The sequence below is a fragment of the Nicotiana sylvestris genome, chromosome 9, assembly GCF_000393655.2.
Source record: "Nicotiana sylvestris chromosome 9, ASM39365v2, whole genome shotgun sequence".
In the NCBI taxonomy this organism is placed as follows: Eukaryota; Viridiplantae; Streptophyta; class Magnoliopsida; order Solanales; family Solanaceae; genus Nicotiana; species Nicotiana sylvestris.
The window spans coordinates 4,705,433-4,718,754 of NC_091065.1; the positions used below are offsets into that span (position 1 = coordinate 4,705,433).

General features: G+C 35.8%; 1 protein-coding gene and 1 pseudogene across 1 annotated transcript; both read left to right on the forward strand.

Annotated features, from left to right (window-relative positions):
* The first annotated feature begins 410 nt into the window (after positions 1 to 410).
* On the forward strand, positions 411 to 12,773 carry LOC104219054 (putative pentatricopeptide repeat-containing protein At1g12700, mitochondrial; annotated as a pseudogene).
* On the forward strand, positions 8,051 to 9,289 carry LOC138876974 (pentatricopeptide repeat-containing protein At1g62670, mitochondrial-like). The gene has a single exon (XM_070156281.1). The coding sequence runs from the start codon at positions 8,147 to 8,149 to the stop codon at positions 9,233 to 9,235; it is 1,089 nt and encodes a 362-aa protein (XP_070012382.1). The 5' UTR covers positions 8,051 to 8,146; the 3' UTR covers positions 9,236 to 9,289.
* Positions 12,774 to 13,322: the final 549 nt, after the last annotated feature.

Sequence of the window (13,322 nt, forward strand, 5' to 3'; positions counted from 1 at the left end):
ATCAATTGTTTTCCCTTTTCTAGGATTTTGATCCTTAGAACCTAATGGTTTGCCACGTTTTAGGGGTGCTTTTGACTTATTAGCTATGACACTAGAAGATTGTCCAACAGGGACATCAATACGGATTGGAACATTCTTTGCAGGGATATATGATTTTGTTATCCTTTTCAGATCCGTAAAAGCATCTGGCATTTAATTTGCTATTTTTTGTAAATGAATAATCTTTTGCACCTCCTTTTCATAAATAGAGGCACGTGGATCAAGATGAGAATGATGGATTTTTTCACAAAATTTCCCGTATAGTTTCATCATTTTCTCCCCCTAATTTTGAAAAAAATGTCTCATCGACTCGACAGTCTGCAAATCGAGCAGTGAACAAATTTCTCGTTAATGTTTTGAGGTAGCGAATAATGGAGGGCAATTCAAACCTACCATATATTCCTAACCTTCTTTGGGGCCCATTTTGGTGCGATATGGCGGTGCTACAGATACATATATTGCGCGTTTAAAAATTCTTAAATGGGATATATTATGTTCATGACCCAAAACTAATTGCAACGGAAAATATTTATGATAATTTGTCGGTTTGAGACGAACTAGCATTGTTGCATGCAAAGGCGTGACCCCAAACAGAAGTGGGCAACCTCGTTTTCATAAATAACGGTCTTGCTATCAATTGCAGACGTTTAATTAAAGACTCTGCATTTTTAGTGTGAACATGAGTTATAGGATGTTCCACTATTATCCCAATTGATAAGCAATAATCATTAAATGTTTGGGATAAAAACTCAGCAACATTATCAAGTTTAATAGACTTAATTGGATTATCGGGGAAATGCACCCGTAATCGAATTATGTGTGCCATTAATTTTGCAAACGCGAGGTTGCGAGATGACAATAGACACACATGAGATCATCTAGAAGATGCATCTATTAAGACCATAAAGTATCTAAACGACCCACTAGGTGAGTGAATAGGTCCACAATTGTCCCATTGTATACGTTTCAAAAACGCAGGGGACTCAATCCCAACCTTTGTTGGTGATGGTCTAATAATTAACTTGCCTTGATAACAAGAAGTGCAAGAAAATTCATTATTTAAAAGAATATTTAAATTCTTTAATGGATGCCCATTTGAGTTTTCTATAATCCGTCTCATCATAATTGATCCAGGGTATCCCAATTGATCATGCCAAAGTACAAAAGTATTGGAATCAGTAACTTTTTGGTTTACAATAGAATGCACCTCAATTGCACTAATTCTTGTCCAATATAGGCCACAAGACAAAGATGAGAATTTTTCAATAACCCTTTTCTGGCCAGAGTCATTCTTGGTAATGATAAGATATTCAAGATTATTCTCATCTATTGTCTCAATATGATATCTATTTTGGTGGATATCTTTAAAACTCAACAAGTTCCTATTGGACTTGAAGGAGAATATTGCATTCTCTATGATAAGTATTGTTCCCTTAGGCAGAATTATAGTAGCTCTTTCAGAGCCTTCAATTAGATTAGTACTACTAAAAATTGTAGTAACATCTACCTTACACATACTTAAATGAGAGCAATATTTCTTCTCTTTGAATATTGTATGTGTCGTACATGAATCAACTAAACAAATATTTTTACAATTGGACTTTGATCCAAGTTTGCGGATTGTGAGATTTCCATATTTGCTTAATCTTCTCAAATAACTTCTTGAGACAGTAGAGTCTCGTGCTGATAACGTGTAATAAAACAATAAAGAAGAATATTGCGAAGAGAGAGATAATTCTTATTGTTTTGAGAAGAATTACAATGGAATGAGACCCCTCTATTATAGGGAAAGTGAAATCCCTAAAACCTCTCTAAAATATACATTCACCCTAAATAAAACTCTATTTATAACAATACTTTAAAAAAATAAACAATTTAGAATTGTTGGGAAGGGAGCTGTCACCTTTGTTTTGAAGTTAGGGGCCGTTTGGTTGAAGGGATTAAGTGAGTTATTCAAGTATAAATTTTGGGAATAAATTAATTTTGGTTGGAAATATTAGCTAAAGAAAGAACTATCATTAATTTTAGTATAACTTTTCTCATATAAATGAAACTTTTTTAATACTATAAGTTATCCTAGAATTATAATCTGGAATATCTGTTTTAAACCAACAATGGATAGAAAATACTAATTGTCACGTGACAACCAAGTTTCCGGCAAAATTAGGGCACACAAAGATCCCAAATTGGGCCACACCGAGATAGAGCGGAGCACCACCCGCAAACAAAATTGAAGATGGCGAGAATTGCTTGCTGCGTTACTCTTCCAATGGTATTATTACCAGCTTTATCTCATTCTTTACTAATTCTCATTCTGCTTCAGCAATTGCAATCAGGGATTATTCTTCATCTCATAGCAATACTGATAATGTCGAGTGTTTAGATGATGCTCTGACTCTCTTTCGTCAAATGGTCAGTACGCAGCCTCTTCCTTCTGTTTTTAGCTTCTCTAAATTATTAAAGACTATGCTAAATATGAAGCATTACTCTGCTGTTCTTTCCCTTTTTCGAGAAATGCTGAAATTAGGCATCCCAATTAGTGATTCCATCTTGAATATATCAATTAACAGTTATTGCCTAATGCATCGTTCTGACTGCGGATTTTCAGTGTTAACTATTTACTTGAAGAGTGGCATTCCATTTGATGTTATCACCTTTAGCACCTTACTAAGGGGACTCTTTGCGGAAAATAAGATAAAAGATGCGGTTAACTTGTTCAAAAAGTTGGTAAGAGAGAATATTTGTGAACCTAAGTCATGTATTCAATTGTCATGAATGGGCTTAGCAAAAAGGGCCATACTCAAAAAACATTCGATTTGCTTAGGGTAATGGAACAAGGAAGCACTAAGCCCAACACATACATCTACAACATTGTTATAGATGCTCTTTGCAAGGATAGAATGCTAGATGCTACAATTAGCCTATTCGAAGAGATGAAACAAATTCCTCCAAACGTTGTCACATATAATACATTAATTGATGGTTTATGTAAGTTTGGACAGTGGGAAAAGGTCTCTGAAATGGTAAATCTTAATATTTATCCAAATGTGCACACCTTGACTATAGTGACAGATGGACTTTGCAAAGAAGGGAAAATTGAAGATGCTGAGGAGGTAATGAGATACATGAATGGAAAAGGTGTGGAGCCTAATGTGGTCACCTACAATGTGATAATTGATGGATATTGCTTGCGAGGTCAAATGGATAGAGCACGGAGACTTTTTGATTCCATGATTAATAAGAGCATTAAGCCTACCATTATTATCTATAACATATTAATACATGGATATTGTAAGAAAAAGAAATTGGATGAGGTCATGAATTTGTTTCATGAAATTTCTCGAAACGGGTTGGAACCTGACACTGTTACCTACAATACTATCTTGCAAGGTCTATTTGAGGTTGGAAGAATTGACTTTGCGCAAAAATTCTTTGCTGAGATGCTATCCACGGGGCTCGGGCCTGATTTATGCACTAATCGCATTTTGCTCCGTGGTTATTTTCAGAATGGACTTGTTGAGAAAGCTATGTTACTATTTCATGAGTTGGAAAGAAAGAGAGAAGATACTGATATTGAATTTTACAATGTTGTAATAGACGGATTGTGCAAAACTGGCCAGCTCGACAGAGCTCATGCTATTTTTGAGAAGCTTTCTTTAATTGGATTGTTTCCCGATGAGATTACATACTCAATAATAATTACTGGATTTTGTCTAGAAGGGTTGTTTGATGAAGCTAAAGATATGCTAAGAAGAATGGTTGCGCGCCGGACAATGCCACTTACAATATTATTGTGCGAGGATTTCTTAAGTTTAGCAAAGTTACTGAAATTACAACCTTTCTGAAGGAAATGAATGAAAGGGGCTTCTCATTTGGTGCAAGAACAGTAGAGTTACTAATAGATGTTATAGCGAAGCATCCTTCTTTGCTTGACATGATACCACAATTTCACTTGGAAAATAAGAAGTGATTTGTTTCACTTGATTTATTCAGCTATACTTTTCACTTTGATGCAATTTCCTTTTACCTCTGGATAGAAATTAGATCAATGGAATTGCGGAGTTGAAATAATGACAATTAGAACATTGCTTAAGCTTTCCAAGCAAGCTTATTGACCAGGTAGATCAGTTCTAAGAATGTGACTGTTATGCATTCTACTTTATCTTAGAAATCATGTTTTATTGCACTATTAATATGAGAAATGATGTTAGTTTCCTTATATATACACATTATAAGTCTAGGAATAGCATTTTCAGTGCTATTTAGTAGTCTTCAGTTATTATCATTTTCATCATTTTGAGAATCAATAACAGCTTCCTGTCAGATGAGAAGCTTCTTTCTGTGCTGGTATAATTTCTACTCCAGGAAATAATGCTCTTCTCTAGCGTTAGAGCTAAGAAAAGTTCGACTAGAATACAAGGCTTACAAGTTAGCTATCTACTAGGGCAGTTATTCCTTTTATATTGTTATGCTTTGTGTCTGCATATTAATTATTTTTTCTCTGACTATTGAAGGATCTCGGGGGAAGGATATTTCAAGTATATTACAGAGGAAATCAGCAAAGTAGTCAAACTCCAGGAAGAGCTAGACTTTGTTATGCTTATGCCTAAGAAGCTTTTACAACCAATGGATGGGTTCAATCTTATGGATCCCACTGCGTTAAGCCTCCAATTATCTATGGTGATGAGCAAGCACTAAAGCTGAATTTTTAAGCTTAAACGCTTTTCTTTTCCTCATTCAGCGTCTCACACATCTAAGTTGACTGGTGTTTTGTTGCTGTGGCTTGCTATCAAATTGCTTTGGCAATTAAGGATGAGGTTGAACATCTTGAGAAGGCTGGCATTGTCATTCAAGTTGATGGAGCTGCTTTAAGGGAGGCGTTGCCTCTTAGAAAGCCCGAGGAAGCTTTCTACTTGAACTTGGCTGTGGATTCATTCAGGATAACCAACTTCAATGTTCAAGACACTACCCAGGTCGATATTCAGTCCCGTCCTCATTCTGCAAGTCAAATGATTATTATTATATCTGCCAAAGTCTTTGTCTTCAAAAGAAACTTATCTCTGTCAAAGTCTGTTGTGCTTAGCTACTTCTTCAGAAGTTTCCTATATCAGAATTTCTATCTTAGGTAGTCTATGTATTTTGCTACTAAACTAGCTTCTGAATTCATGCACCTTTCGCTCAAAGAACAGGATGAAGGATAAGAATATGAATTAGACGAGTTTAAGGAACATAGTGTTTTCCCCACATTTCTGAAGGATTAACATGATGTCAAACAGTATTGAAGGAGACTAAAAGATTCATAAGCAAATTCATATGTGTGAAAATGTGCTTATATAAAGCTAAGAGCTGGATAGAACCAATAGGTGTTTTATGTTATTGGGGAAGTTTTTCTTTTAAGGTAGTATTTTTCTTCTTTGTCCCAGGGTTTTGGTTCGGTTGTAAAGCACAAAGCATGATGCTAGTTGTACATCATGAGTTCGAATCTTGCTGCCTTGTACCGGAGACAGATTCATTTCATAATGTGCTTGCATACAATATTGGATTAGCAGTCCAATAGACAATGATCATCCGTAGATAATCTGTTAAGTAGCTGCTCAAACATGAAATTGCTTTTATGTTCTTACTAATCTATGTCTTGCCGAATACAAGACGTAGCGGTTCTTCCTCTTAATCACAGGACATGTCTTAGATGTCTTGGAGATGACAAATTCTTCATATTTCAGTTGATGAAATGGCATGCCTCAGTATTTTTCTTCTTTAAGTTGCATTTTCATTAAGGTATAACAGAATGACATTTTCTTAAATAAGTTTAACTGCTGCTTGATGGTTAGAGGCCTCAGATGCAGACATTCTGCTTCTGATCCAATTTCCCTTTTATAGTAGTAACATTTTCTGCTTTATCTGTCGAGTTAAATGAACTCTTAGGACTTGGATTTGGTCATTTGCTCTCCTCTTCGGTGAGCACACATGAGATGCCGACCATTTCACCTCATTAGCACTTGTGATTTATTTAAATGATGGTTCGAAACCCACTGGGTGCAAACAATTTCTGAGGGCCATCGGACTGGGTAAAACCTGAATTAACCATGGTGCACTTGCGGGAAACTCCTTGCCGAGGGCCTGTGCACCCCCGGAATTAGTCGGGGCTCGAAGAGACTCGGACACCCGGTGCAAATAAAAAAAAATGATGGTTTTTTTTAGATTCATAACAAATCTGATTGATTAAAATTTTAGAACTGAATTATTATTCTATTCACAACCATAGATGCAAATTACCCACAACTAAATTTGAGCTACAGAAAGACTAGTTTCATTTTTCTTCAGCTTCATTCAAAGACTAGTTTCATTTTTCTTCAGCTTCATTCGTAGACCTCTTCACGTTGGCGCATAGACCCCAGTATAAGAACCAACAGAGAGACAATAGTCATTTTCATTATTTTCCTTGGCTTCTTTCAGGTTTGCAGCCAAATGACTTGAAATTGAGGTCTCATCATCTGACAATTCACTTTCAGATTCACTCTAAGAACTACTTTTATCTGCCCGTGACTTTTCTGCAAGATTTTTAGCTTCTGTTTGCTCACTGGCTTTAGGACTAACGTCCTTTTGCTCTTCTTTTGCTGGCAATTCTCTATCCTTTTTCACTGCTTAAGTTATCAGTTTTGGTTGTTTAACGTGAAGAGTGCCATTTTCAAACTTTGCACTGATTTTTCTTTTGTTAATTTTCTGCAACAGGAAAATCCTTCTGAAACCTTTGTCATTTGTTCTGCGAAGTCGGCCTTTGTCCACTGATCTTCAGAATTCCTGTTCTGGTTAGTTGAACCCTCAGCTGGTCCTTCTTGAAAGCGGTGTGACATCTACCTTACACATACTTAAATGAGAGCAATATTTCTTCTCTTTGAATATTGTATGTGTCGTACATGAATCAACTAAACAAATATTTTTACAATTGGACTTTGATCCAAGTTTGCGGATTGTGAGATTTCCATATTTGCTTAATCTTCTCAAATAACTTCTTGAGACAGTAGAGTCTCGTGCTGATAACGTGTAATAAAACAATAAAGAAGAATATTGCGAAGAGAGAGATAATTCTTATTGTTTTGAGAAGAATTACAATGGAATGAGACCCCTCTATTATAAGGAAAGTGAAATCCCTAAAACCTCTCTAAAATATACATTCACCCTAAATAAAACTCTATTTATAACAATACTTTAAAAAAATAAACAATTTAGAATTGTTGGGAAGGGAGCTGTCACCTTTGATTTGAAGTTAGGGGCCGTTTGGTTGAAGGGATTAAGTGAGTTATTCAAGTATAAATTTTGGGAATAAATTAATTTTGGTTGGAAATATTAGCTAAAGAAAGAACTATCATTAATTTTAGTATAACTTTTCTCATATAAATGAAACTTTTTTAATACTATAAGTTATCCTAGAATTATAATCTGGAATATCTGTTTTAAACCAACAATGGATAGAAAATACTAATTGTCACGTGACAACCAAGTTTCCGGCAAAATTAGGGCACACAAAGATCCCAAATTGGGCCACACCGAGATAGAGCGGAGCACCACCCGCAAACAAAATTGAAGATGGCGAGAATTGCTTGCTGCGTTACTCTTCCAATGGTATTATTACCAGCTTTATCTCATTCTTTACTAATTCTCATTCTGCTTCAGCAATTGCAATCAGGGATTATTCTTCATCTCATAGCAATACTGATAATGTCGAGTGTTTAGATGATGCTCTGACTCTCTTTCGTCAAATGGTCAGTACGCAGCCTCTTCCTTCTGTTTTTAGCTTCTCTAAATTATTAAAGACTATGCTAAATATGAAGCATTACTCTGCTGTTCTTTCCCTTTTTCGAGAAATGCTGAAATTAGGCATCCCAATTAGTGATTCCATCTTGAATATATCAATTAACAGTTATTGCCTAATGCATCGTTCTGACTGCGGATTTTCAGTGTTAACTATTTACTTGAAGAGTGGCATTCCATTTGATGTTATCACCTTTAGCACCTTACTAAGGGGACTCTTTGCGGAAAATAAGATAAAAGATGCGGTTAACTTGTTCAAAAAGTTGGTAAGAGAGAATATTTGTGAACCTAAGTCATGTATTCAATTGTCATGAATGGGCTTAGCAAAAAGGGCCATACTCAAAAAACATTCGATTTGCTTAGGGTAATGGAACAAGGAAGCACTAAGCCCAACACATACATCTACAACATTGTTATAGATGCTCTTTGCAAGGATAGAATGCTAGATGCTACAATTAGCCTATTCGAAGAGATGAAACAAATTCCTCCAAACGTTGTCACATATAATACATTAATTGATGGTTTATGTAAGTTTGGACAGTGGGAAAAGGTCTCTGAAATGGTAAATCTTAATATTTATCCAAATGTGCACACCTTGACTATAGTGACAGATGGACTTTGCAAAGAAGGGAAAATTGAAGATGCTGAGGAGGTAATGAGATACATGAATGGAAAAGGTGTGGAGCCTAATGTGGTCACCTACAATGTGATAATTGATGGATATTGCTTGCGAGGTCAAATGGATAGAGCACGGAGACTTTTTGATTCCATGATTAATAAGAGCATTAAGCCTACCATTATTATCTATAACATATTAATACATGGATATTGTAAGAAAAAGAAATTGGATGAGGTCATGAATTTGTTTCATGAAATTTCTCGAAACGGGTTGGAACCTGACACTGTTACCTACAATACTATCTTGCAAGGTCTATTTGAGGTTGGAAGAATTGACTTTGCGCAAAAATTCTTTGCTGAGATGCTATCCACGGGGCTCGGGCCTGATTTATGCACTAATCGCATTTTGCTCCGTGGTTATTTTCAGAATGGACTTGTTGAGAAAGCTATGTTACTATTTCATGAGTTGGAAAGAAAGAGAGAAGATACTGATATTGAATTTTACAATGTTGTAATAGACGGATTGTGCAAAACTGGCCAGCTCGACAGAGCTCATGCTATTTTTGAGAAGCTTTCTTTAATTGGATTGTTTCCCGATGAGATTACATACTCAATAATAATTACTGGATTTTGTCTAGAAGGGTTGTTTGATGAAGCTAAAGATATGCTAAGAAGAATGGTTGCGCGCCGGACAATGCCACTTACAATATTATTGTGCGAGGATTTCTTAAGTTTAGCAAAGTTACTGAAATTACAACCTTTCTGAAGGAAATGAATGAAAGGGGCTTCTCATTTGGTGCAAGAACAGTAGAGTTACTAATAGATGTTATAGCGAAGCATCCTTCTTTGCTTGACATGATACCACAATTTCACTTGGAAAATAAGAAGTGATTTGTTTCACTTGATTTATTCAGCTATACTTTTCACTTTGATGCAATTTCCTTTTACCTCTGGATAGAAATTAGATCAATGGAATTGCGGAGTTGAAATAATGACAATTAGAACATTGCTTAAGCTTTCCAAGCAAGCTTATTGACCAGGTAGATCAGTTCTAAGAATGTGACTGTTATGCATTCTACTTTATCTTAGAAATCATGTTTTATTGCACTATTAATATGAGAAATGATGTTAGTTTCCTTATATATACACATTATAAGTCTAGGAATAGCATTTTCAGTGCTATTTAGTAGTCTTCAGTTATTATCATTTTCATCATTTTGAGAATCAATAACAGCTTCCTGTCAGATGAGAAGCTTCTTTCTGTGCTGGTATAATTTCTACTCCAGGAAATAATGCTCTTCTCTAGCGTTAGAGCTAAGAAAAGTTCGACTAGAATACAAGGCTTACAAGTTAGCTATCTACTAGGGCAGTTATTCCTTTTATATTGTTATGCTTTGTGTCTGCATATTAATTATTTTTTCTCTGACTATTGAAGGATCTCGGGGGAAGGATATTTCAAGTATATTACAGAGGAAATCAGCAAAGTAGTCAAACTCCAGGAAGAGCTAGACTTTGTTATGCTTATGCCTAAGAAGCTTTTACAACCAATGGATGGGTTCAATCTTATGGATCCCACTGCGTTAAGCCTCCAATTATCTATGGTGATGAGCAAGCACTAAAGCTGAATTTTTAAGCTTAAACGCTTTTCTTTTCCTCATTCAGCGTCTCACACATCTAAGTTGACTGGTGTTTTGTTGCTGTGGCTTGCTATCAAATTGCTTTGGCAATTAAGGATGAGGTTGAACATCTTGAGAAGGCTGGCATTGTCATTCAAGTTGATGGAGCTGCTTTAAGGGAGGCGTTGCCTCTTAGAAAGCCCGAGGAAGCTTTCTACTTGAACTTGGCTGTGGATTCATTCAGGATAACCAACTTCAATGTTCAAGACACTACCCAGGTCGATATTCAGTCTCGTCCTCATTCTGCAAGTCAAATGATTATTATTATATCTGCCAAAGTCTTTGTCTTCAAAAGAAACTTATCTCTGTCAAAGTCTGTTGTGCTTAGCTACTTCTTCAGAAGTTTCCTATATCAGAATTTCTATCTTATGTAGTCTATGTATTTTGCTACTAAACTAGCTTCTGAATTCATGCACCTTTCGCTCAAAGAACAGGATGAAGGATAAGAATATGAATTAGACGAGTTTAAGGAACATAGTGTTTTCCCCACATTTCTGAAGGATTAACATGATGTCAAACAGTATTGCAAGAAGGAGCCTAAAAGATTCATAAGCAAATTCATATGTGTGAAAATGTGCTTATATAAAGCTAAGAGCTGGATAGAACCAAGAGGTGTTTTATGTTATTGGGGAAGTTTTTCTTTTAAGGTAGTATTTTTCTTCTTTGTCCCAGGGTTTTGGTTCTGTTGTAAAGCACAAAGCGTGATGTTAGTTGTACATCATGAGTTCGAATCTTGCTGCCTTGTACCGGAGACAGATTCATTTCATAATGTGCTTGCATACAATATTGGATTAGCAGTCCAATAGACAATGATCATCCGTAGATAATCTGTTAAGTAGCTGCTCAATCATGAAATTGCTTTTATGTTCTTACTAATCTATGTCTTGCCGAATACAAGACGTAGCGGTTCTTCCTCTTAATCACAGGACATGTCTTAGATGTCTTGGAGATGACAAATTCTTCATATTTCAGTTGATGAAATGGCATGCCTCAGTATTTTTCTTCTTTAAGTTGCATTTTCATTAAGGTATAACAGAATGACAATTTCTTAAATAAGTTTAACTGCTGCTTGATGGTTAGAGTCCTCAGATGCAGACATTCTGCTTCTGATCCCATTTTCCTTTTATAGTAGTAACATTTTCTGCTTTATCTGTCGAGTTAAATGAACTCTTAGGACTTGGATTTGGTCATTTGCTCTCCTCTTCGGTGAGCACACATGAGATGCCGACCATTTCACCTCATTAGCACTTGTGATTTATTTAAATGATGGTTCGAAACCCACTGGGTGCAAACAATTTCTGAGGGCCATCGGACTGGGTAAAACTTGAATTAACCGTGGTGCACTTGCGGGAAACTCCTTGCCGAGGGCCTGTGCACCCCGGAATTAGTCGGGGCTCGAAGAGACTCGGACACCCGGTGCAAATAAAAAAAAATGATGTTTTTTTTTAGATTCATAACAAATCTGATTGATTAAAATTTTAGAACTGAATTATTATTCTATTCACAACCATAGATGCAATTTACCCACAACTAAATTTGAGCTACAGAAACACTAGTTTCATTTTTCTTCAGCTTCATTCAAAGACTAGTTTCATTTTTCTTCAGCTTCATTCGTAGACCTCTTCACGTTGGCGCATAGACCCCAGTATAAGAACCAACAGAGAGACAATAGTCATTTTCATTATTTTCCTTGGCTTCTTTCAGGTTTGCAGCCAAATGACTTGAAATTGAGGTCTCATCATCTGACAATTCACTTTCAGATTCACTCTAAGAACTACTTTTATCTGCCCGTGACTTTTCTGCAAGATTTTTAGCTTCTGTTTGCTCACTGGCTTTAGGACTAACGTCCTTTTGCTCTTCTTTTGCTGGCAATTCTCTATCCTTTTTCACTGCTTAAGTTATCAGTTTTGGTTGTTTAACGTGAAGAGTGCCATTTTCAAACTTTGCACTGATTTTTCTTTTGTTAATTTTCTGCAACAGGAAAATCCTTCTGAAACCTTTGTCATTTGTTCTGCGAAGTCGGCCTTTGTCCACTGATCTTCAGAATTCCTGTTCTGGTTAGTTGAACCCTCAGCTGGTCCTTCTTGAAAGCAGTGTGACATATGAAATCAATACATAGCAGAAGATAGAGAATAATAAATACGTGCACGCGCTCCCACACATGTACACATATATATAGTCAGAGTTAGATGCAATTGATTCTCTCCTATTCGCATCTAGTCTAAGTCTCACTGATTTGAGGAGGCAGAAACAGATAGTGAATGGCAGGAATATTGATTCTCTCCAATTCCCATCTAGTCTAAGTCTGTCGCTGCTTCCATGATGGCACAAAATCTTTGTATACTTGAGTTGGTACGGCAGCTGTAGCTCCCTTTGAATCCATTTTCTGTGTTTCTTTTCTTACTTTTGCTAATATGCAATCTTTCCCTTTATCCTTTGTTCTTTGTTCTTGTTGATGGAAAGGATGAAGTTGTAGTGTGTATATACACACAGAAAATCCTCAAAGAAAACTTCCTGAGAAGAACTCCTAAATGTGTAAGAGAGTTTCTTATTGTTGGACTTCATCTTTTAGCATGAGAGAAGTTGGAAAAAATTTCAATGTGGCCTCTCATTTTCCATTCTTGTTAACTCTTTTTTCTTTATTTAATAAAAATTTCAATGTGGCCTCTCATTTAAATGCATGATTATGATATGTCAAAAAGATTTAAATATTATATTAATAATAAATAATAATTAATTGCCCATATTATATTTTAATAATCATTAATAGAATAATGGCATATCATATCATATACTATATTATAAGCGGGAACCTACAAAGTGAAAGTTAAAATACGAAATTACCCATCAAAAATTGAACGACCATTTTACCCTTAGCTTATAAATATTTTAAAATAAATTTATTACTAAAAATTGAACTTAATTCTTGATAAATAAACACGTTTTAGTTCCACTTATTGCAGCCTATTCAATACCTTGGACTTTCATCTTCCAATATATAGTATCCTAAAAGTACAAATTATGTCAACTTTTAAAATGCCTAAATGCATTGGAGTTCTTTCAATTTCTAACGCTCAGACTAATGTAACTTATGGGGCAACAACAACGACAACAACGACCCAGTATAATCCCACATGTGGGGTCTGGGGAGGGTAATATGTACGCAGACCTTACCCC

Bases quoted from the DNA above. Each gene is read 5' to 3' on its own strand.
- LOC138876974 (XM_070156281.1), top strand. From the start codon at position 8,147: ATGTATTCAATTGTCATGAATGGGCTTAGCAAAAAGGGCCATACTCAA.